The 24493-nt window shown below is 43.4% G+C and overlaps 2 protein-coding genes across 3 annotated transcripts; one reads left to right on the top strand and one right to left on the bottom strand.

Moving 5' to 3' along the window:
- Nucleotides 1-32: 32 nt before the first annotated feature.
- Nucleotides 33-9313, bottom strand: adam17b (ADAM metallopeptidase domain 17b). Its single transcript, XM_085245972.1, has 18 exons — nt 8987-9313; nt 8162-8294; nt 7945-8078; nt 7340-7428; nt 7088-7268; nt 6442-6572; nt 6273-6359; nt 6078-6188; nt 5704-5848; nt 5530-5621; nt 5272-5421; nt 4922-5121; nt 4742-4845; nt 4215-4349; nt 2545-2675; nt 2301-2468; nt 2153-2209; nt 33-2069 (listed from the first exon to the last, which is right to left on the bottom strand). The coding sequence occupies exons 1-18, from the start codon at nt 9069-9071 to the stop codon at nt 1719-1721; spliced, it is 2484 nt and encodes an 827-aa protein (XP_085102098.1). The 5' UTR covers nt 9072-9313; the 3' UTR covers nt 33-1718.
- An 839-nt stretch (nt 9314-10152) lies between these two features.
- taf1b (TATA box binding protein (Tbp)-associated factor, RNA polymerase I, B) lies at nt 10153-17826 on the top strand. 2 transcript variants are annotated; one of them, XM_085245976.1, is made up of 16 exons: nt 10153-10257; nt 10373-10573; nt 11642-11740; nt 12001-12085; nt 12156-12253; nt 12319-12411; nt 12864-12957; nt 13072-13231; nt 13315-13414; nt 13491-13638; nt 13744-13918; nt 13996-14033; nt 14258-14345; nt 14700-14770; nt 14917-15139; nt 17395-17826. In XM_085245976.1, the coding sequence occupies exons 2-16, from the start codon at nt 10556-10558 to the stop codon at nt 17732-17734; spliced, it is 1830 nt and encodes a 609-aa protein (XP_085102102.1). In that variant the 5' UTR covers nt 10153-10257; nt 10373-10555; the 3' UTR covers nt 17735-17826. The 2 variants fall into 2 exon arrangements, with proteins under 2 accessions (XP_085102102.1, XP_085102100.1); XM_085245974.1 differs by lacking the exon at nt 10153-10257 and having other exon boundaries at nt 10363-10573.
- Nucleotides 17827-24493: the final 6667 nt, after the last annotated feature.

Genomic DNA, 24493 nt, shown 5'->3' with positions numbered 1-24493 from the left:
TCTTATCTTCAACACACAAACAGTACAGAGTCTTAGAAATGTCTTCATTTTTTAATCCAAAAGCAGAATTTTCTAACATGTAATGATATATTAAATCCGACACCACTTCAGTGATGTGACAGTAAACAACGTGTAGATACAGCAGAGCATCATCTGCACAGAAGAGCACATGAAATTAAAAACACTGGCTCTATTGCATCAGGATACCAGATAAGAAGAGGAGCTCACTGCTGACTGATTGTCGCTTTTTAAATAAAAAAAAAAAAAAAAATGGATTTACGGGGAGTTCAGCTTTGGTGCTTGAACCTGGTTTGTTTTTATGCAAGAAAAAGTCCTGCTTTTCTTTAGAAAATTAGAACAATATTCATTTTAAATGTTTTGTTTTATTTCCACATTTTCCCTGTTTTTTTTTTTCCTCCTAAAAGTCTTGTAGACTTTGAAACTCTTGAAGGTGAGCATTAAACTTTGCCTTACAAAACAGTAGAAAAAAAAAATTTGAAAAAATATTCAGAAAACCATAAACTGTAATTTCGCCAACCCTGAATCTGAGATGCACGAAGTGCTTTAAAAAAAAACAAAAAAAACAAAAAGCCCAAAACAAACAAACAAAAACACATCAGCTTAATTTAAACGATTAAAATGAGGCTCCAAACACAAACAGTCCAAAGGGCTTTGCAGGAGGATAAAATATTTTACGTTCATATATTTACAGAGGCTCAGCACGTTGAGCAAGGCACGAACACTGACAGGTTTGATTCCCGGAGCTGCTGAGTTGCTTCACTGAACAGGACGGGTTGTTTTAGAGCAGGGGTGGGCATCTCCAGGCCTCGAGGGCCGATGTGCTGAAAGATTTAGATATCACCCTTGGTCAACACACCTGAATCACATGATTAGTTCGTTACCAAGTCTCTGGAGAACTTCAGCAAATGTTGAGGAGGTAAATATAGCCAGTTGAATCAGCTGTGTTGGCTCAAGGACACATTTAAAACCTGCAGGACACCAGCCCTCGAGGCCTGGAGTTGGCCACCTGTTTTAGAGGAACACAAAGAACTGGCGTGAAAGACTAAAGTGCAAAACATCGGGAAGGAAAATGAACAGATACAAAAGCTGCGATGCCTGTACTGAAACCCTGCCCCCAACGACACCATTATTGAGTAACAAGTGAAATCGAGACATGAACGCGTCAGGAGGTCGTTTACTGAGGTCAACGGTCAAGGGAGCAGGAGTCTCCTTTAGACACTGAGGAGGCGCCCCCTGCTGGTCACTGCTGCAGGTTTAAGGCACTACAGTGTTTTTATATTGTAATAAGGACATTTTGTCCACTGATAGTGAATAACGATATAAATCAAAGCACGTTATCTGAAGATTTCTTTGTTTTACTTTTTGAGTTTACTTTCTGTTGTACGTAGAATTTAGATTCATTGAAACAACTGATCCCAGACCCTGCAGTTCCTCTATCATCCAATAGAGGCGCCAGCAGGCTACCATGTTTTTTATATCAGTATTTAAAACATATTTTCGGGGCTAAGTCCATCTTGTATACGTCTGTGGTCTGAGTGCCAGCTGTTGAGGCTTTTGTCTTACAGAGTATGACACTCTGCAGTCTGGAACGGATCCTGACGAAGATGCAGCTAAAGGTGGAGCCGGGATTTCGTTGTACATGTACAATGGCAAAGAGCTATTCTAGCTATTCTATGAAGGTGGAGGCACTCGCCGCCTCAGCACTGTGTCTCCTTGCTGTCGATCTGATGCTGCCTCTGCAGCCTGAACACCTTTGCCTTCTCACTGCGACTCATGTTCTCTGTCAGGTCCTCGAAGGAGCGCCGGGTTGCCCCTGCTGGACGTCCGAACGCCTCCTCAAGGGATGCCTCCTCCAGGTGGGAGTCTGAGCTGGGGTCCTCTTGGATGGTGGCCATGCGGGGGCTGTCCAGAGGAGGTGGGCTTTGGGCTGGGTCGGCGCCAGTCTGCTCGGGGCCACTGGGATGAAAGCGAAGGGGGCCGGAGGAGAACGTTGGAGATTTGAAGATCCGAACGGAGGCCGAATCCAGGCTGCTCAAGAGCTCGGCATTCTGGGAAAACAGAGAGACGTGTGAGAGAGCATGTCCGAGAATTAAATTTTAAAAACCTTCTTTACTCAGATATTTGTGCTCACGCTGGGGAACAGGAGTGACTTGGTGGTCTGCTCGTACTGCCTATCGAGTTTCCGGTCCTGAAACCAAAGAAGTGCGACAAAATTCAGACTTCAAAGGCGACCCGAACCCTCCAGCACCCCCGCAGATGTGATCACAGATGCCACTCACCACACAGTGCACCAGGATGCTGAAAGGAACCCAGAACAGCAGCGAGAACGCCACCACTGAGCCCACAATGTTATCAGCCAGAAACTTCCAGAACGTGTTGATGTCCAGCTTATCGATGAAGTCCCACAGACGCTCCACCACGTCCTGCACCTGCTTCATGCATTTTCCCTGCAGGCACAGGAAACGGTCATCACTTCCTGTCGCCTTCAGTGTAAAAGCTCTGAATATTTAGCGATGGTCTCACCGCTCCATCGCAGAAACCCACGGTACAGGGTTTGCCCTTCCTGAGAAAAAGGAAACTGCCTGATATGTCCTGATAGGGGGTGCAGACGCCGCCGCTGCTCCGACAGCAGACTTTACAGGAAGCGTTGGTTTCTGAGAGGAACAAAGGCAGAAACAACGGCTTTAGCTGCAGCATGAAACAGACTGAAACTACCTCCAGGAGAAAAACAGAGTTTGAGAGAAGAAGCATCGCACAAGTAACTGCAGATGTGATTCTCTGCAGTCAGCTGGGTTTTTTTTTTTTTAAAGTTTATTTTGTTTTAAAAAAAAAAAAAAGAAAGAAAAAGGATATTGTATTTAAATTCATACCTGCACTTTCAGACTCATGATATGAAGCATCATCGCTATTTTTTATTTTTGCAAAAGGGATCAATGCCAACGTCATTGCCATCTTAATTAAACCAAATCCTCTTCCTCCTCATCTTCTAAACTGAAGTCAATATACAGGGAGTGCAGAATTATTAGGCAAGTTGTATTTTTGAGGAATAATTTTATTATTGAACAACAACCATGTTCTCAATGAACCCAAAAAACTCATTAATATCAAAGCTGAATGTTTTTGGAAGTAGTTTTTAGTTTGTTTTTAGTTTTAGCTATTTTAGGGGGATATCTGTGTGTGCAGGTGACTATTACTGTGCATAATTATTAGGCAACTTAACAAAAAACAAATATATACCCATTTCAATTATTTATTTTTACCAGTGACACCAATATAACATCTCCACATTCACAAATATACATTTCTGACATTCAAAAACAAAACAAAAACAAATCAGCGACCAATATAGCCACCTTTCTTTGCAAGGACACTCAAAAGCCTGCCATCCATGGATTCTGTCAGTGTTTTGATCTGTTTACCATCAACATTGCGTGCAGCAGCAACCACAGCCTCCCAGACACTGTTCAGAGAGGTGTACTGTTTTCCCTCCTTGTAAATCTCACATTTGATGATGGACCACAGGTTCTCAATGGGGTTCAGATCAGGTGAACAAGGAGGCCATGTCATTAGTTTTTCTTCTTTTATACCCTTTCTTGCCAGCCACGCTGTGGAGTACTTGGACGCGTGTGATGGAGCATTGTCCTGCATGAAAATCATGTTTTTCTTGAAGGATGCAGACTTCTTCCTGTACCACTGCTTGAAGAAGGTGTCTTCCAAAAACTGGCAGTAGGACTGGGAGTTGAGCTTGACTCCATCCTCAACCCGAAAAGGCCCCACAAGCTCATCTTTGATGATACCAGCCCAAACCAGTACTCCACCTCCACCTTGCTGGCATCTGAGTCGGACTGGAGCTCTCTGCCCTTTGGTAGTAGGCTTTCAAGCCTATACAGCTTGGAGTAAGACAACATGCATGAAGAGGATGATGTGGACAAAATACTCATTTGCCTAATAATTCTGCACTCCGTGTAAACGTGCTCATTTATTCCTGATATTGGGGCTTAATGTCAGCAGGTTAGACATGTGATAATGAGCTAACTGAAAAACAACAGCTCATTATAACCAAACATTATACTAGATACTACTAGATAACGCTGAGGTAAACAGCCTTCCTGCTATCAGAGTACACTCACTACAGAGAAAACTCAGGGGTATAAACCTAAGTTTAAACTGTTTGCAAATTGAGAGCGTCGTACCGTTACAGGCGCAGGGCTGCAGCTTCAGGACGGCCTGACAGAAGGGGATACACTCTCCATTCAAACACTCGCCACTGTCCAAACACGCCGTCTTATCTGGAGCATTTTCTGGAGGAGGACACTCGCTGCTGTTTCCTGTCAACACACAACACTTTATATTACACTATCAGCGTTTCCACCTACAGCCATTTATCCAACCTCACTCTCTGCTTCTTCTGCTATTGGTTCAAAAACATTTATTTTATTAAGATAATTAGAAGAAGTTTTCATTGTGATGACTAAAATAAGACAACTACGTATTACTAAACTGAGAATTGCAAAAGATTAGAAAGGATTTAGATTCATTGAAACAACCGATCCCAGACCCTGCAGTTCCTCTATCGTCCAATAGAGGCTCCAGCAGGCTCCCATGTTACATTGTTCAACTTTACAGCAGAAATAATAATAATAGCAATAATAATAATTTAAAAAATCTGCAGTCGTCTGACGCTGTCAACTGAAAGTGTTGTGTGGTAACTGGAGCTCACCTGTGCAGTATGAGTGTCCTTTACAGGTGGCATCGATGGGCTCCTGACAGACCGCTCCTTTGGCCTCGAACCTGCACTCCCTGCAGCAGGCGCTGTTCCTGTCACTGAACACAGACAGCAGGGGTGAGCCGAGAGCACCGCTGCAAGAGAATCACCTCACCTGTCAGGTGTATCTCTGACCTGCACTGAGCATCGGCCTTCAGCCTGCAGTTGGGCGTGCAGCAGAGGTCTGAATTGATGTGCAGCAGTCCTGGGTCGCACTCCTCGCCCTGCTCCACCCGGGAGTTCCCGCATACATTGATCTTCCTCTCTTTAAAGCAGGACGGTGCTTTCAACCTGAGACGCTTCACGATGGAGCGCTTACTGCAGTCAGAGAACATCTGGAAGCACACGAGAGGCAAACACAGACTGTAATTCTGCAGAGGTTCACTGTCGCTTCAACTCATAATCAATGTGTAAAGAGGCGCTAATAAACATGCAGGTGGAACAGTGAGTTTAAAGACTGAAATCCTGGATTCAGCATTTTGCACCTTGTTGTTGACGTGGTCTCCGCTCACGGCGATGGGATACATGACATACTTCCCACCCTGGTCCTCTCGGGGGGCACACTCCGGTTTGTCCGGGTCGTGCTCTGCGCCGAAGTTATGGCCGAGTTCATGGGTTGTCACCAGGTCCGCTTCCTGTGGAGATGACGAACAATTCCTGTGTCACACACACACACACACACACACTCAAACAATTCTAAAGGAGCAGGCATTAACCAATCAGAACGCCTGGTTCATTTCCACCTTGGTCAGGATGGTCTTGCCGTAGTTCTTGGTGCTGGTGAGGCCAGTGTTCAGGTAGATCACTCCCTGCTCATTTAAGGTCGAAGGACTAGCTGTGGTGGAAGGAGACAACAACGTGAGTCACACTTCCACCTCCATCTACCAGGGACTCTGGGGCGGAGCCACGGGACTCACCTTTGGAGCAGAGGCCTCCAGCGATGTCGGCTTTAGACGGGGCGACGTAGGCAAGCCCCAGAGTGCCCTCGTCAAAGTCCTGATAGGTGAAGAGATGAGCGAGGCAGACGTTGGAGGCTTTCCCCGCGATGTCCACACTGAATTGCTGCGAGAGGATGGCAAGCAGAGACCTCAGAGAGCTGACCGATCCAATGCATCCGACACACTCCACATCACAGCCTGCTCTACTCACACTAAGCTGTTTCTTTTCAAATTAAATGTCGTTTTCACAAAAAAACCTGTGTTCACAGACCTAAATCTTGAACCTGTTTCTCTAAATGTGAATATGGACACAGTTACTCGGTGGCGTGGCAGTGTCAGCTTCCTGTGGTTACCTCTAGCAGCTTCTTCACATCCCAAACGTCTCTCCCCTCCACTGGACTTCCCTTCATGTTGAAATGAGTTTTTCCGGGATCCACAGGAGTCGGATACTTCTTGATGATGATCTGATGGCAGGAACGCGGTGTCACGTTAAAAATCACAGCGTCCGAGTTTAAACACAAACAGGAAGCGGAACAGAGCATGCTCACCTGATCGATCTGGACGCCGTACCCGCTGAACCCCTCGCCCCATGACGTGTTTCTGTAGATGTCGTCGACACGGTCAATCAGCTCGATCTGAAACACATTTGGGAGGGGGCAGGGTTCAGTGTCAGTGGATGGGAGAGGCGGGGGTGATGAATGTACAGGTGGTACCGACCAGGTAGTTGAGGGTGGTGCTCTCCTCGTCGCGGCCCATGTGTTTGAAAAAGCGATGGTCGGCTACCAGCAGCAGAGGACACGAGTTCTTCTTGTGGTCGTGCACGTGACGCTTCACTCTGAACGCCGACTCTAAACAAGAAACCACCGAAACACGTCAGACAATATTATTTATGCATTTGAAACTGAAAGCTCTTTTTTTATTTGTTATTATTTATAAGTGTTTGAATGTGTCAAATATTAAAATATATGTTTTTACAGTAAAATCTCTCTTCTCTTTTTTTCCCCCTACCTTAAAAATATTTTTTCAGATTTTGTATTTTTTCATTTAAAGCTCGAACTTTTCCTTCGGTTGGAATGGCGAGCTCTCTTTTGTTTAAACAGCTTTTACTTTGTGATTTTTTTTCACATTAAAAGTCTTTTTTCTGATTGACTTCCTGTTTGTGTCGCTCGCTCTGTACTCAGTTCAGATGAAGGTGTTTCACTGGGCACCTTTGTGCTGAGCAGTGACAGGAAGTTCTCGCATTCTCTGTGGTTAACGCGGTTCCTGTGTCACCTGGGCGTGGTCACTTTGGGTCAGTGTGAGCTTTACCCTCAAACAGGAAGCAGTCGCAGTGCTAAGTTCAGGTGAGGAGCTCGCTTCTCACCTTCTTCCTCCTTTTCCTCCATCACAGCTGCTTTTACGCTGTCAGGGAGCAAGTCACTGGGGTCAGAGGTCACGTAGCCGCAGACCGAAGGCTGCTGCAGGCGGCTGATGTTGCGGATGTCTTCCGAGCGATAGATTAGGAGGCGACCGCCAGAGGGCGCCGATGTGAACCTCCAAAGAGGCTGAAGAGAGCAGATGAAGGTTTAGGGACTGATCACTCAGCAGGCGTTTACTCCAAGTCTCAGATGTTTACCTCGACATTGTACTCGGCCTCATCAGTCAGGATGTGAGCGGAGAACTCGTCATCTTCAATGTGCGCCTGAACACGGGAGTTCTCCTCCCCTACAACACAAAAACTCATTAAAGGAGCAGTTACTCCATGTTAATCCTTTCAGCTAAAGGTCACCACACACATTCCACACGTGTGTTTGAAGTACTTTGGACCAGCCCGACAACATCTACAAGAAGCCTGATAAGGCCTTGTGAACCTTCTCAAGAACATCTGGGGATTTTTTTTAATTACTCTGCAAGCTTTACAAGAAACCATGAAGTAGATTTCTCAAAACTCAGAGGACCCCAAAAACCTCCACGAGAGACTCTAAAACCCTCTGAGGACACGTGAAATCCCCACATGGACTCTAAAAACCCCATAAGAACACCTAAAATCTCCATGAGACCTCTTTAATCCATTCAAGGAGCCCAAATATCCCTACAAGAAACCAAAAAAGACCTCTACAAGGACCTTAAAAGCCTCCATCAAGACGAATACAAAAAACAAAACAAAGAAAACAAACAAACAAAAAAACCACCAGAAGGACCCCAAAGACCTCCCACAAAGGCTCTGCTTAAATAGTTTACCGATGACGTGTCCAGTGAAGTAGTTGTGCCTGTTGACCGGGTAGGTCGACTCTTGGCCGTTCTCGCTGATGACCACGGCTCTGAAGTCGCTGGTGAAGAGCTCATCGTTGGTCCTCAAGTAGAGTCTGAAATGCCTGTAGACACGAGGAGGAGATGTTCAGATTTTACAAATCAAAGAAATGGCACAGAGCTGCATGGACGGACGCCGCCATCTTACCTTTGCAGGGCGCTGAAGCTGATCAGCTTCTCCACGTGCGTCTGAGTCTGGACGTCACGACGGCGGACGGAGTGCGTCTGCAGGCTGGAGAGAGGCAGCACATCAAAGTCATCCAGCATCGCTCTGAGAGACACTGCGGAGGAAACGCAGACCTGCCTGTTAGCATTGAAAATCCTGTGAAATACCTCAGCTCTACCACACGCCAACAAGTGACCAAACTCAACACATCAGTTAATAATTAACACAAATGAAATGCTGCAGACTTTATATTTAATAGAAATGTAAGTTTTTCCATCCACTTTTTCCTTTTATGAAAAAAAAAGGAAAAAGTTTGTAACGATAAATGAAGTTAAAATATTAAACTTCAGTACTCTGCACTTTTTATCATCTCATTTCCTGTCAAATGATGACATCATGATTAGAAACCAGTGACATATGCTAACATCGTTATGGCACAGCATTATTCTTGGTTTTGCTTTTTCTTTCTTAAAAGGCACAATTAACTCCCTACACTTCTCTTATTATGACTTTTTTATTTTTAAGTTCATGTATTGTGATTTTTTATAATAGTTAAATATCTGGTCAAAATGTTAACTTTTAATCTCATTTGACTTGATTTTCCATTTAATAAACTACTATCATGATCCAGTTGAATAATCCTGCACTCAGCCATTTATTTAATTATCTGTGATTTTTATGCGAATTAAACTTTTGTTTGACATGAGCGGTCCTCCATACATTCTGCCTCAAACATGAACTTTTCCGGCGGAAAGGCGGCTCTCACAAAGGACACATTTACGATTAAATTCAGTTTTAAACACTCACTGAAGTCCTGCTCCGTCGTGTCCGGGGGGACGGCGGCCTTCGTTAAAGCGGTGAAAGCGGCTAAAAAGGCGAAAAGCAGCCACATGTTGAACCGTCGGGGCGGACTGAATGAAGACCTTCCGCCGCCCGCTTCAACGTCCTAGCATCAGATTAAACTCCAACCGCAGCTCAGACACAAATTTAAGCTTTAAAGCTCATCTCTGGACCGACCTCACTAAATCTCACCCCACTCGAGTCTTTGTTGTGTTTGGAAACGGGCAGAACAAACGCCCCCACTCACCAGGAAGTCAGAGAGCGTCCGAGTGAAGCTACCGAGAGCCGAGGAAGCAGGGCGGAAGTAGGCCCGAGGGCTTTCACAGTAAAAGCAAGGGATTTTAAGGGTACGATTAAAAAAGTATTAATTCGATTAATAATCAATACTGTTGAAAACAAACGCACGGTAGCTAATAGTAAATATTTCAATAAATTTTAATGATGGAAATCTTTTAGACTGGAGGGGGAGTGCTGTCATCTTAACTTTAAAACTAAAACAAGTTTTAAAAAAAGTTCATTTTAAAGTAATAAATATAATACAACATTTAATTAATTTAATGAAATTAACTTGATGAATAAATAACAAATAAAAGTATACTATTTAAATTTAAAATACAAATAGTAATGTATACATACAAATGTGTTTCTAATTAATAAATAATCAATTTCTTTTGTTTAGTGGGATGTCTGTGTTGTATAGCCCTCTTTGCTTTTCTTTTAATAGCAAAGCAATAATCAAACCTTCAGTTGTTTTAGAAATGTTTCACAAAGAAAAGCGTTTACCCGCACATGTTTTATTTTGAAAATCTATCAGGCGTTTGTGTTTGTTTTGTTGTAAGCTTTGCACACGAGTCCAACAAAAAGCTCGCGAAACCATTCCCGTGACAGTGATTGATAACAGCTGATCCGCCTCAGCTAGATCAATAATAAAAAATCAATCAAACCATCATTCTGTCTGTACGTATATGTGTGTGTGTGTGTATGTATGTGTGTGTGTGTGTGTGTGTTTGTGTGTGTGTGTGTGGGGGGGGGGGGGTCACCTTATATAAGAGAATCAGAGAGACATCTGGCATCTATTTATAACCTCTGACCTCATCAAATCCGCTTAGAAACACAGAGCACATCAGGAACTCATCATCATCTGGAGGAAGAAAAACTCTCACTAAAGTGATTTAGAAACATCCACAAAATTAATACTTAGTATATTTATACGAGGAGATGTAAAAAAAAAAAAAAAAGTATAAAAGACACATTTATCATTTGTTATTTTAAACACATTTAACACAGTATAGCACATGTATTATTTTTACTTACAACAATATTTAAATAAAGCATTTTTATTTTATTTTACAGCTGAGTAGAAGTAGTTGAAGTATGTAATCTGGCCTGTGGTTGCAGCAGAGAGGCGTTCAGTCTCACAGAAATCATGCGCGAAGAAGAAGAGTCCCAGCGTCTCCAACCAGAGGCACGTGCGGTTGTAACAAAGTGCTGACAAAATCCAAAGTTTCGTGTTAAAGCTGCAGTTTTCTACTCAGGATGGATGACGAACACACGGTGAGTCTCCCGGTGCTCTCATAAACCGGCCGTTTCATTTTACGCAACCTACGGTGAACGCAGTTGTCAGCTAGTTTGGTCCTACCAAACTCAATTAAAAATATTAGTGTTTTAAGATGATTGGCACGACATTCAGTCTCCAACTTTAACTTCAGACATTTAACAGGTTTGTGTGACTCCGCAGCCGTTGAGTAATTAATCGGCACACATTTAATAACTGTTCTCTTCAATTGAAATCCGTTAGCGTAATATCAGCGACAGTTTATCCATAATGTTCAAAATAAACTCCTCTACCAGTACCTGTGAACTGTGTACGCTTAATGAGTTTTGATTTAAAATTTGATTTTAACTACATTGTGTGTCGAAATACTCAGAAAGTCTCAAAGAAGCCTTAAAGTTAACAAATGAAAACGCAAATAAATATTCCCGATAAACATAGACGGATTATTTTAGCAATCGTTGTTAATGACGTCTAGACTTTTGTGGGTGAAGTGTTTAGGATCTGGAGGTTTAATTGTTGACCTTCTTTCCCGTGGGCGCTGCTGTACAGTTTCACCGGCTGTTGTACATAAATTTGTTTTCAAAGGCATTTGAACGTGAACATTAGCTCTGATTTCTCCTCCGCTGTTCATTAAGAGCTGAATGCACGAATATAAGATAAGATAAGATAACCTTTATTAGTCCCACACGTGGGAAATTTGTTTTGTCACAGCAGGAAGTGGACAGTGCAAAAGTTATGAGGCAAAAATTAGAATACAATAAGAATAAATACAGTACACAACTGTACAGAATAGAATAAAATAAAATACTATATACAGTAGAATAAAATAAAATAAATATACAATAAGATAAAAATAGAATACAAATACTATATACAACTGAGTAAAAATACAACCATGACAGAAAGGATTATTGCACTTAGTATTATATAAAGTTAATAAAAACATGAAGTACGTTTTTTGTTTTTTTTTGTTTTTTTTTAAGACTGAAAGATTAATTTATTCATTAGAATATTTACAGAAACACCTGAGCATTACCGTGTGTCTGTGTATGTGTGCGCGCGTGCAGGCCGAGTACACGGTGCCCTGTGCCCAGTGTTCAGCAGTGGACTGGGGCATTTCGGACGAGGGTCGCTTCTACTGCAGGTCCTGCCACAACGTGATCGAGGTAAAAACATCTTCGTCATTATGACCTGTACAGTGGTCTGTAACTGGAGGTTGAGGTGTCAGGGTCTCTTCAGTGCCCTTTCAGAGACACTCTTTTTACTACACAGGTGGATGAGTATGAATTTGTTATGGGGATATAGGGAATTCAGAACTCCATAAACATGCTTTAAGATGCTTCTTTTAACAATATGGTGTTGGTGGTTAAGCCCACGTGTAGAGGACCTCCTTATTCTGTTGCCTAACATGTGACTGTGTCCTCAGAGGACCCGGGAGGTGGTGGACCTGTCCTTCTTAAAGTTGTCCAGCAGGGTGTCGACCATCAGAGGACCCCGCAAGAAGCAGGCCGGTCAGTGTCCGATCAGCAGCAGCATAAATCGATGATGTCATATCCTGTTTAACGTGTCTGTTTGTCTTAGAGCGTGGTCACGTGTGGATGGTCTGCGAGGGTTTCCAGTTTATCCTGAAGAACCAGGCCGATGCTCTGCTCGCGCTTGGAGTCCATCCTCAATTTAAGGTCCGTCTCCTCTCTGTTAACCACAAAGCAATCAATCAGAGGCCTAACTGGTGTTACTGTTTCAGGATGATGTGCTGTGTCCTCTGTGGAGGTGTTACCTGCAGAAAAGTCGCCAGGCCTACACCCACGACCCCGTGAGGAGCTGCAAGTTCAGAGTGGTGAGTTTTTATGGTGGTGCCTGGAAACTGCTTGTCAGCTTTATCTATCTGTCTATCTGTCTATCTGTCTATCTATCTGTCTATCTATCTGTCTATCTATCTGTCTGTCTATCTGTCTGTCTATCTATCTGTCTATCTATCTGTCTATCTATCTGTCTATCTATCTGTCTCCTGGCAGTTTCACCTTTGTTTTTAATCCATTTTCATTTCTTTTTTGTATTTTTATTTGATTTGTGTATTTTTAATCCTTAATTTTGATTAGTTTTGTCTTTATTTTCTTATTTATTTCACTTTTTTTTTTAAAATTTGTATTCTTTTTGTATATTTAATCATTTTATTTGATTTTCTATGTTTTACTTCATCTACTAAGTTTTATTTTATTTTTTTTGGTTATTGATTTCATTTGATTTATTTCATTTTTTGAGATTTAATAATTAAATCTAAATCCTCAGAGAGCTGTGGGCTCTGACTTGGAGAGCGCCAGCGAGGGGATCAGCTGCACAGATGGCGAGTCGAACCCAGCAAGCACGGCGGGCTCAAACACAGGTACGGTGCTGGAAGCGTCCTCAGTCTGACAGGAAGCTCCTGTAAAAGTTTCAGTGTCAGGTCATATGACCAGATGAGGTTTCCTGCGTTAGTTGACTGCTCGTTTAACCTCAGAGAATTCTGGTTTTTGGTCCGGCTCCTCGGACACCCTCACCTACCTGTCGGCCAGGAAGAAGCGGAGCCAGAGTCTGCTGAGCATGAAGAAGACACTGTCTCTGATCTACCTGGCTCTGGTGTGGAGCCGTGAGGCGCTGACGCTCAGCGACCTGCTCAGGTACCACTTGCACCCACCTGCACTTGCGTGGCTGAGGGGTTTTAACCAGTGTGTTTCACCTGGATGAACGTGATGTTTCGCAGGCTTGTGAATGAGGGTCACATCCCGTACTTGAACGCCTATGAGCAGCTTCCCGAGGAGATGAAAGTCACGGGGAAGGACTCCCTCATCTTTGTAGTTGAGGTGAGAAAGCCGCCATCTTGTTTATTACCTGGCCCTGGTAATGATGCGTGACTTGGCTCTCACCTGGTTTCTGTAGACGGTCCCGTCTCATCACGCCGTTCATAAAGAGGCCGAGACTCTCATTCAGTTCCTGCAGCTGCCTGCTTTTCCTCCAATCAGTCAGCAGACCCTGCTGCACCCGGCGCTGCTCAGCCTCAGATACCTGTCCGATGTCAACCTGCCCGGTAACGACTACTTCAGTGTTCTGACCGATAATGGTCTCTGCTGGAGGCGACCTTCTTTACATACAAACACTGACAGTGTACCTGTACACGCCTGTTTCCTGTCAGATGAGCTCCACCCCTGGGTCTGCAGGCTGTTGGAGCACACCGGTATGATGGATCAAACGCTCCACACATTTGACCCCCACAATCACCCCACCCTGCCACGGTATGACGTGCAAGCCGCTGCCCTCATCATCGTCACTCTGAAGCTGTTCTTTTGCCTGGACGACATGACCGAGTGGTACGTATCTTTCACGCCGTCAGACGACCTCCGGCAGGGCTCCAGGTGTGCTGACTGTGATTGGTTCTATCTTTCAGGCATCTGTCCAATGATCTTGGACGACAGAAGGACTCAGGTTGGGTTTATATTTATTAAAAAAATAACATGGCACAGATGTAAGGAGCTATTCGATAACATGATCAGTTTGAAAATCAATGGCTGACTGCACGTGTTTGTGAATGACTGTATACAGATGACGAACTATGTCTGATCTTGGAACTTTTCTGCCCTTTTGACCTTTGAGCGTGACCCCTTCTAGACGTGGCTTGTGTGCGACTCTGTCTCTGTGTGGATCCACAGGTAAGGTGTTTAACCTGAGGAGGTGGTACAAAGTGATGCAGGCCGCTCTGATTCGAGCTCAAGAGAGGAGAGACCAGAATGTCTCCAGGTAGGACATCAGCGGTATTTCCCCTGAGGTGGATCTGTGTGCAGAAATCAGATTTTAGTCCTGATTTTAAAGCGTGACGTCATTGGCGTATCTGCACACAGGAAGTTTGCAATCTGTGTGTTACGTTAAGGAATAATGGGCTCTGTGTTTTTATGTGAATAATGTGAGTTTGACTCTGGTGTCTGACTCGGACACCTGCAGATGTGGAGACATTTGAAGCTGCTTAATAGCTGCTTGTGTTCCTTTAAAAAAAAAAAAAAAAAAGATTTTTTTTTTTTTTTTTAAACCCGTGCTTTCTGTTTTTGATGAAGAGTTCCTGATATGCTTTTTTTTTTTTTTTTTTCTTCTCTGCAGGAAGCAGTGGAAGTCAAAGAAACAAATTTACCCAAACAAGAAAGAAAAGTGTTCGATGATTAAAAAAAAAAGTAAGAAATTTAATTGGCTGATCTTATTGTGAAAGAGAGGTGAAGTCCTGTCCTTTCCTGTATATTCATTTCTCTCTGCAAAATTAATCTGAAGCACATGAAAAAACATCCTGAGATGCGACACGCTCCCTCTGTTGTTTGTGCAGGAATTGCAGAGCAGGTCCAGCTGTGTTTCGAGAAGCTGGCTTCCTGTCCATCGGGGCTCCAGGACGTAGGACCATCGAGCTTCATATTCTGCTGGGGGGACGAGGAGGAATCAGACGGTCCCAGTCTGCACCACATGAAGCTCGACGAGGTCGTGACCCGTAGATACGACTTCCTGACTCCGCTGAACGACATGTACTGGCACCCGGCGCTCAGACGCTGCTTGTGAGTCACTCACAGCTTCAGTCTCAGGTTGAAATATCAAAATGCACAAAAATCTCAAAATGACCAAAGAGGAATATTTTCTCCAGAAACTTGCCTCAAAGAGAGAAACTTCCAAAGAGGAAAGTGAAGATTTCACACTTAAGAGTGTACTGCTGCTTGTATAGAGCAAAAATAGAAGATTGCACGACATAAACATCAGCGCTTGTAGATCGCTGGTCATCAGCAGTCAGCTTTATGAAATAATTCAGTAAAAAATTGAGATTTATAGTTTTAAACCTTGGAGAATGGCCAGTAAAGGGAGTAGTACACATCTTGGCTTGAGATCTTTTGACAAGTTGTTCTCAGAGGACAGAAGTTCTGGTGAGTCTATTTGGTCGTTTAAGGCTTTAGTCATTTTAAACTGAGCTGATGACAGAGGACTGAAAATAGCGATGCATGAACAAAGAATCTTAGTGTGAAGTGTCAGGAAGAAAAAAATTGGGTGGAGGAGGAAGTTACCTGCCAAGCGTGGTGGAGTAATGTGATGGTTAGGAGTTGTGAGCTCTATGACGTTCACTGGCTGGTTGAAGTTTCCCCCTCAGGGTGATGACAAAGCGGTGATATATGGAGATGTACTGGTGTTCTGTATGTCATGAAGGTTGGACTGATGTTGCCTCACAGACTGGACGCTGGGTTCGATCGCTTACAGAATGACGCTTCTTACCTCATGTCTGTGAAGGGTTTCGGTCATCCAGGTCATCATAGTCTAAGGAGCTTAGAAAAGCGTCTGGACTTTAAATTTCTTGGGAAGCTTCTTCAGTTCTTACTGAAGTCAAATGGCCCCGGATGTCAGTGTCTGGGAAGGATCTCAAAACTGGATTATAGATGGCAGACAGTTGGTGTCATAAGCCCCGCCCTCTGTTTAAAGATGGTTTTCACAGTAGACATAGGTCGTGTCCAAATTCATGGGCTGCATCCTCCCGAGGCCGCATTTGTAGACCGATTATGTCACAGCGACGCGCCGAAGGCTGTCCAAATTCGTAGACTCCTCCGAAAGCAGCCGACAAATGTGTCCTCCTTTTCCCGAATTTGAAGGATGGGTCGGGTGTGTCCTTCGTGGCCTACCATATCCCAGAATTCATAGCGCGGCCCAGCCAAACTCCAGTTTCCAACAATGGCGGCCGCTACTAAGTTTTAAAATTACTCGTACTAATCTTTCTGGGTCACAAAATGAACTTTTAACATATTTTCAGGCGAGAAAGTACTTATGTAAACATCAAATATTTGCTCGGTTTATCAAGATATTGCATATTTGCAAAAGTGCTTCAACGTTTTCGGAGCATCTGCTACCCACCAGCTCGATAGGAAGCCGGGAGCTCGAGGGTCACTGAAGCCGCCGAGAACAGCACAACTCCCGGCACATCATTTTCAGATCACCGCAGAGTTTCGCTACTCAGGTTAAACGTAATATATAAGTCACTTAGACAACCTAAAAATGTTATTGTTGGGCTTTTTTCAGTGTTTTATTTGTTTGTGAGTAAATCGGTTTGGCTGAGATTAAAGTTATTAGATAAAATAAAACTTTATTAATCCCCCGGGTGGGTTCCTCCGGGATCTTCACACAGCTGAATAAACGTCAAACAGAAAACTGATTAAACAGAAGTGTGAGACGGTTGAGAGTTTACGCCAGTGTCCTGTTATATTTTAGACAGCAAGGAGCAGACGGCTGAGTTTATTAAACTCCACCGAGACAGCGGTGACGCTAATCAGAAGGCTAGACCATCCAATTTCCCCAGCTGTTTACTTCCGGCCTACCCAACCTTCTGAGGACCCGGCCCACGTAGATCGTGAAGGCTGGGTCCTCAGGAGGATGCAGCCCATGAATTTGGACACGACCATAGATGGCTTTTTTTTTCCACTCCTCTTTCAAACCAGAGAAGACATTCTCTGTCCAAAATGTAGACATTTGGGGCATCCTTTCTCTTGGGGAATCAACAATTGCTCTTAGAACTGAAGATGCTTCTCAGATGAGAACGAAACGTCTTCAAGAAACTTAAAGAAGTCCAGATGCTTTTCTTTCCAAGCTCCTTCGATTCCTTCGATGCTCATTAGTGGGTTTTAAACTGATTTGCTGAATGAGATCTCCTGGAAGACCTCAAACTTGTGACTAGGCCCGACAACAAACTGATCCCACATCATAATGCCAAATTTCCCCTCATCTGTTCAAACGTTCCCATGACGATGCATTGACACTTAAATCTTGCCTCCTCCTGCAGGTGCTACAACAGTCATTACAAGGAGGTGGAGGCAACGCTGCCACGCTCCTTCATCTGGCTGCTGCAGCTTTTCGCCTTCATGTTGGACGTGAAGCCGTTTTGCCTCTATGAGGAGGTCCTGAGTGTGGAGAGGAGGATCTTTGACACCAGACTGTACAGAGGGAAGAGCAAGGCCAATGCCGGGGCTTCGGCTGAGACCGCCGGGGCTTCACCCGAGGCCCAGGCTTCACTCAACACCCGGACGTCACCAAGGAGGACCCGGACATCACCCAGGACGGCTGAGGCTTCAGTCGGGACCCGGGCTTCACACAGGAAACGGCAGCGAAGTAGGAAGAGCTGAGAATTTGCAGCATCTGTGGGACATTTGGCTGTTTCTGCTACCTCCGTGTTTTTGTTTAAACCAAAGACATTTTTAATAAACCTAAAAGGGCTGCTCTTGTCTTTGATTAATTGCATTAAAACAGATTTTTCTGTCAATAGGAAGAAAATTTGATCAGAGCGTTTCCTAAAAAGGAGAGAGATCTCTCTAAAGGAGGAAAAGATTTGTAGTTTGAACAACAGGATCTGATGGAGAGTTGCAGCATTGGGTTGGGAATGGTATCTGCAGGCGGGGAGCACGCAGTACCTGGAAGACTAATGGATGTGTGGCATGTGATGAGGGTGTAGTTCTGCATGTGTGTGGATGGAGCTGGAAGAGCTTTTAAATTGTGTAGATTTAAAGTTGTTAAACTTGCTGTCCTGAATATTTGAGCAGACTGTGTGACTCTCCAGGGGACTGCCCTGTGTGCCATGGATGAACAGGAGTGCTGCACTGACTAAGAGTGACCAGCAGGAGGTGATGTTCAATCACACTAATGGAGAGCAGCCTGTTACAGGTAGCACACACTGAAACTGCTGAGGTCCATTACAGCAGCAGCGCCGAGCAGCTGGCCAGATGTTTGTGGAAAAGTTGAGCTCAGAGCTTCTTTTGGCTGCTTGATTCTGTGGCTCCTCCTCCTCCCTCTGCAGCTGAATGTTTTTTGGGCGAGTTTGAGATCTTCTGGCTTCAGAAGCTAGAAAACAGCTTGCGGTTGTAGTATGAAGGGTGGAGGCAGCTGTAGTTTAGAGGAGGAGCTAAGGACTTATTTACCTCAGCTGACCTCCATCTGACACAGGGTGACCTTTACTTCATGTACAGTCTGCGCCGTGTTAATATATCTTGACCTCAATGATTGAAATGATTGTGAACAGCTGTCTCTGCTGCTGGGCAGATGGCGGCAGCAGCAGCAGAAACAGCTGTACTAACCCTAACTGTTGACCAACCAAAGGTTAAAGGTGAAGCAGTGTTTCAGGTCTTACTCTGGTCTGTTACTTGTGTCAGTCCTGAGGAAGCGGAACTGCTCACCTCTGGTTTCCACCTGCAGAAGAAGAAACTGTGGCCAACACGTGACCTTTTGTAATGTTTTCTTACTATAAACCCCTGAATTGTGCAGGTTTAGCTCATAACTTATCTTTGTGTTTATATGTGTAAAAACCACAACCAATATAGTCTTCACTCTCACAACGTCATACAAATGATTTTTTTTTTTTTCTTAAAATCAAAACAGAACATAGGAAAAGAGACTTTGAAATACGCTGTGCCTGTTTCTTGGAATTATCTACAGAAGGAACAAAATGGAGTTTAAGTCCATTTTAAAGAGAGAATAACTCTTCTAGTCAGTGTGACTGTTTTTAATGTCGCTCTTAATGATGTTTTTACATATAAATGTATTTGTTTTTTACTTGTTATGTCTTGTAACTTTTGCTGCCATGATGGCCACTGGAAAAGTTTTAAATCTCAATGAGACATTCACCTGGATAGATAAAGGATATTACAGTGTGTCCGGGGATGGGTGTCCAGGTACACACCGGCTCACTCCTTGGTGGCTGCTTGTCGGGGCCTGGAGCCTGGGGCTCACTCGGGCCACTTCGGGGGTGGGGTGCTGTCAGCCTCTCGGCCTGGGGCTCGGTCACAGGCACAGCTGCCTGCCGACGGAGCTCACGGGCGCGTCACTGCAACCCCCCCCCCTGGCTTCTGCTCCGCGGCTGCTGAGTGACCCCTCATCTGGGGCTCTCCTCAGCTCTTTCTGGGATAGCAATTCTCTGATGATGTGCTGCAGCTGGTTTCTAAAACGATGTAAAGACATCCAAGTTAGAAGACGTCTGAGGCAACCTGAGCCAACTGTTTGACTTCAGGTGTGCTCGCTCCATCGAGTCGCTGCTGCTATGGCCTCTCCTCTGCAGGTCATTTGAGTTAATCAGAAAACAAAAATAAAATGAAAGTAGAATCAAATACAATAAAGTAACATCAGCATCTCATGCTTCATTTTTAACTTCATTCATTTGTTTTCACCAGTTGTTTGTCCACCTTCATTTACCACAGCTGTTGCTAGGGTAACATTACAGTGTTGGGCAGGTTGCCATGGTGATACTACAGAGAGTAGCCATCAAAGAAGCTTTGTGTTGCATTCACTTACAGTTGGTTGACACTGGCATCGAGTCCTCAGATGAACTCTGAGCTGTAAATGTTTTATTGAATTTCTCTGTGTGCCATAAACGCCATCGTACTGCATTCAAGGCCTGCTGGTTCATCTCAGCTTCAGTACTTTGTGAGTAGTACTTCCTGTATTGGTTGGCGCAGCAGACGATGTACAAAAATGTCTACAAGGAGCCTGGTCACCAGCTCCAAGCATCTGACAAAATAGAAGCTTTGTTTCTTTCTAAACGCATGATCGTAACCATCGTGTATAAGACAGAGCTCGCTTCTGTCACATCACCTTTTGGTTTTTCCCAATCCTCAGTCTTTTTTTTTTTAAATTTCATTTTGATGCCATTTTGTTTCCAGTGCTCACCATATTTGGATGAGATTGCACAGCATCCATGTTATTAGTGAGATCATTAAAAAGTGCCCCAACAGCACAAACATAGCCCACAGGTCCAGTTCAGGGACTCTAATTAGCTGAGGTATCTGCTAGCAGACAGCTAGCAGCTACTGGCACCTGTGTTTTGTCATTCACCGGTCAGTCAAAAAGGCCACACCCCTAATAATGCAAACTTTAAGCCTTAATACAATTTAAACAGGTTGTGATATCTGTATCTTACTTCTGATATGAACCCAAACAAACTGTTAGACTCTGTTCTTCAATGTGTAAAATTATGTAATCTGCATATAGTGACACCCTTCTGGTTATTCTTTTACTTCCTTTTTATTCTGTAGCAAAAGTTTAAAATGGGTGTTATGAAGGGGGAAATTCTCTGTAGAGAACAACCAATTTGTGTATCAGGCTGTAAACATGTTTATTTCTGCTGTGAAGTTTTAACATGGGAGTGTATTGGGTACTGCAAGGTTGTTGTTGTTTCAGCCTCAGAAGTCTCAGGTTGTTTTTTCCCGGTTGAGTTTGAAATCGTTCATTTACTCAAGTACTAACCTGCAGCGTGCCATCACCATTGCTGTAGATTCAGAAAATAAGAAGTCACACTAAACGAGTAGTTTAAATAACTGACTACTGCATTAATCTTTTAACTGGAGAGGCTTCAGGTCTGTCTTTTTAACCTCTAATAATATTCAAATAATCCTCAGGAAACAGATGAGCTCTCTCGGCTCAGTTCTGTGTGCTGACTGTTAGCTTGTGTTTTTGCAGCTTTAAAAAAAAAAAAAAAACTTTCAAAAAAACCACACTTCCTGTTGAAAACTGTGAGTTCAGCGCTCAAAGAGCCAACTCCGCGTGGACCTTAAACACATCAACTCCCCTGCCATCACAAACTAAACATCTGGAAGAAGTCCAGATTTCACTCCACAGTTCCTGGAAAGAAACTTGGCTCTTTGCAAAGGATCTCTGTCATCTGACCCCTATTTAAACAAACTTAGAAATTAAAAATCAGAGGACATGAAATTCTCAGACTGAGTTTCAACCTAGACTTTTAAGCCATTTTTACCTCATGAAATAATAATCTGTTTGTTCTCATGTCAGTAAAACTTTATCGACTACGTCTGCACTTTGTTTCTGCTGTGTTTAAGGTTGGTGAACGTGAACTGCACAGAAGCAGAAAGTTTGACTCTCAGAGGATAAAACTTGAGGTAGGATAGATCTATCAGTGATCGATAAACTAATAAATCAGACTGCAGGTCAGAATATACCGTCCATATTTCGTTAATTTCCCCAAAAGTAGAATTATTATTTTTTAATCAGGAAAAGATTCTTCTCAAAACTACAAACATCTTTTTTTCTGAATTATTGATACTGATTTCCAAACAAAAACCAGTTGACCTTAAACGTCTGTGTGTCAGATTTAAATGAGAAGATTTTATTTAAAAACCACTGACTTCAAAGAAATTCAAAGATTTTTTCTTTCATTCTGGTGCTCCAAAGAAATGAATAATTTCAGGGTTTATTTCAGTAAAGTGCAGATTTAAATTTTGTTCAGAAAAAAAGGAAAATGTCTGTTTGCTGTAAAGAATTTAAATCAGATTAAATTAAAACCAAGAAAAACTTAATGTTTGTGTCGCATATTTTAAAAACATTGTTTAAAAAAAGACTGAAATCAAAGAAGAAATTCAGGTTCTTCTTCAGAGTCACAGACTTTGATTCTATTCTGCTGGACGCAGAGATTAAACCAAAACTTCATCACAAACTGTCAGAGAAAGAAGCTTGAAACACTTTTTTTTTAATGTAGCAGAAACTCAAATATTCAGACCCAAAACTGAAAGTGACACAAGAACAAATACAAACACTCATATTCTGTGGAATGTTTTTACCTGTCCGTATTAAAACGTAGATAAATGAAATTTCTTCCTTAAAGCCTTAAAGGTTTGATGTATTTTTGATTTGCTCTGAAGCTCAGACTCTATCCTCAGTTTTAATCCCGACAAAAAAAAAACAAAACTTAATGCTGCTGCATAAAGACTAAAGCACGTCTGAGAGGAAAACAGGAAATACAGTTTCATTTCAAAACTTAAACTGTAAAAACAGAATCAGAGGGGTTGTTTTTGTCCATCTGATTCCCTCGTTTCTGTCTTTATTCCTATTTTAATCACAGTTGGAGCTTCAAATATGAAAACATTTAAGTTCAGTGTAAAGTTCTGAGGATTAAACCCGGTTCTTGTGAGCGTTGTTGTGATGATGCGTCTGCAGTTTGATGTCTGCTCTGCTGTTCCCTCTGTCACACACCAGGACCATCCACCAGGCGTCATTAAAGTGGCCAAACAGGAAATGAGCGACACAGGAAATGTTTGTTTACACTGGCCTGGAATCAACTGACTCAGCTAAAGCAAAAAAATAAAAACTGATGAACTGACCGTGGAGGACGAAGTGAAGAAGGCCAGGAGAAGGAAACAAAGTAAGAGAAGGAGGGAAGGAAAACAGGGGTCTCTGAGAGCCCTCGGTCCGGCCCCTGCTCTGAGCCTCTGTTTCCCCCTCTGCAGCACCACAGAAAAAGAAAACATTTGTACAGTGTATGTGTTGAGGGCGTTTGGTGCGCCGCCCGCCTTGTACAGGATGACGGATGGAGTTTGACCTACATTTGAGTGACCCCACCCACCCCCTCACCCCCTCCTTCCTCTCCCTCACACATGTTTAATAGGGCTGGGTGTGTCGCTGGTCGATGAGGTCAGCTGGTCTGACTGCACAACTGAAACCTGCAGACGTGTTTCAGACTACTGCAAAACTACAGGGAGTGCAGAATTATTAGGCAAGTTGTATTTGTGAGGAATAATTTTATTATTGAACAACAACCATGTTCTCAATGAACCCAAAAAACTCATTAATATCAAAGCTGAATGTTTCTGGAAGTAGTTTTTAGTTTTAGCTATTTTAGGGGGATATCTGTGTGTGCAGGTGACTATTACTGTGCATAATTATTAGGCAACTTAACAAAAAACAAATATATACCCATTTCAATTTTTTATTTTTACCATTGAAACCAATATAACATCTCCACATTCACAAATATACATTTCTGACATTCAAAAACCAAACAAAAACAAATCAGCGACCAATATAGCCACCTTTCTTTGCAAGGACACTCAAAAGCCTGCCATCCATGGATTCTGTCAGTGTTTTGATCTGTTCACCATCAACATTGCGTGCAGCAGCAACCACAGCCTCCCAGACACTGTTCAGAGAGGTGTACTGTTTTCCCTCCTTGTAAATCTCACATTTGATGATGGACCACAGGTTCTCAATGGGGTTCAGATCAGGTGAACAAGGAGGCCATGTCATTAGTTTTTCTTCTTTTATACCCTTTCTTGCCAGCCACGCTGTGGAGTACTTGGACGCGTGTGATGGAGCATTGTCCTGCATGAAAATCATGTTTTTCTTGAAGGATGCAGACTTCTTCCTGTACCACTGCTTGAAGAAGGTGTCTTCCAAAAACTGGCAGTAGGACTGGGAGTTGAGCTTGACTCCATCCTCAACCCGAAAAGGCCCCACAAGCTCATCTTTGATGATACCAGCCCAAACCAGTACTCCCCCTCCACCTTGCTGGCGTCTGAGTCGGACTGGAGCTCTCTGCCCTTTACCAATCCAGCCACGGGCCCATCCATCTGGCCCATCAAGACTCGCTCTCATTTCATCAGTCCATAAAACCTTAGAAAAACCAGTCTTGAGATATTTCTTGGCCCAGTCTTGACGTTTCAGCTTGTGTGTCTTGTTCAGTGGTGGTCGTCTTTCAGCCTTTCTTACCTTGGCCATGTCTCTGAGTATTGCACTCCTTGTGCTTTTGGGCACTCCAGTGATGTTGCAGCTCTGAAATATGGCCAAACTGGTGGCAAGTGGCATCTTGGCAGCTGCACGCTTGACTTTTCTCAGTTCATGGGCAGTTATTTGGCGCCTTGGTTTTTCCACACGCTTCTTGCGACCCTGTTGACTATTTTGAATGAAACGCTTGATTGTTCGATGATCACGCTTCAGAAGCTTTGCAATTTTGAGACTGCTGCATCCCTCTGCAAGATATCTCACTATTTTTGACTTTTCTGAGCCTGTCAAGTCCTTCTTTTGACCCATTTTGCCAAAGGAAAGGACGTTGCCTAATAATTATGCACACCTGATATAGGGTGTTGATGTCATTAGACCACACCCCTTCT

Source organism: Mchenga conophoros, linkage group LG15 (genome assembly GCF_057382185.1).
Source record: "Mchenga conophoros isolate Kocher_MC1m ecotype Shallow Benthic linkage group LG15, M_conophoros_male_GT1.1, whole genome shotgun sequence".
NCBI classification, from domain to species: Eukaryota; Metazoa; Chordata; class Actinopteri; order Cichliformes; family Cichlidae; genus Mchenga; species Mchenga conophoros.
Note: the sequence above shows the minus strand (reverse complement) of the source record. Positions and strands in the feature narration are given on the sequence as shown.

Coding starts and splice junctions, on each gene's coding strand:
- adam17b (XM_085245972.1), bottom strand. CDS start 9,071: ATGTGGCTGCTTTTCGCCTTTTTAGCCGCTTTCACCGCTTTAACGAAG. Junction 6,573..7,087: donor GGAGGAAAAGGAGGAAGAAG/GTGAGAAGCGAG, acceptor TTTCTTGTTTAG/AGTCGGCGTTCAGAGTGAAG. Junction 5,849..6,077: donor ATGTGAAGAAGCTGCTAGAG/GTAACCACAGGA, acceptor ATCCTCTCGCAG/CAATTCAGTGTGGACATCGC.
- taf1b (XM_085245976.1), top strand. Junction 12,086..12,155: donor ACCCCGCAAGAAGCAGGCCG/GTCAGTGTCCGA, acceptor TGTTTGTCTTAG/AGCGTGGTCACGTGTGGATG. Junction 14,034..14,257: donor TGGACGACAGAAGGACTCAG/GTTGGGTTTATA, acceptor GTGGATCCACAG/GTAAGGTGTTTAACCTGAGG.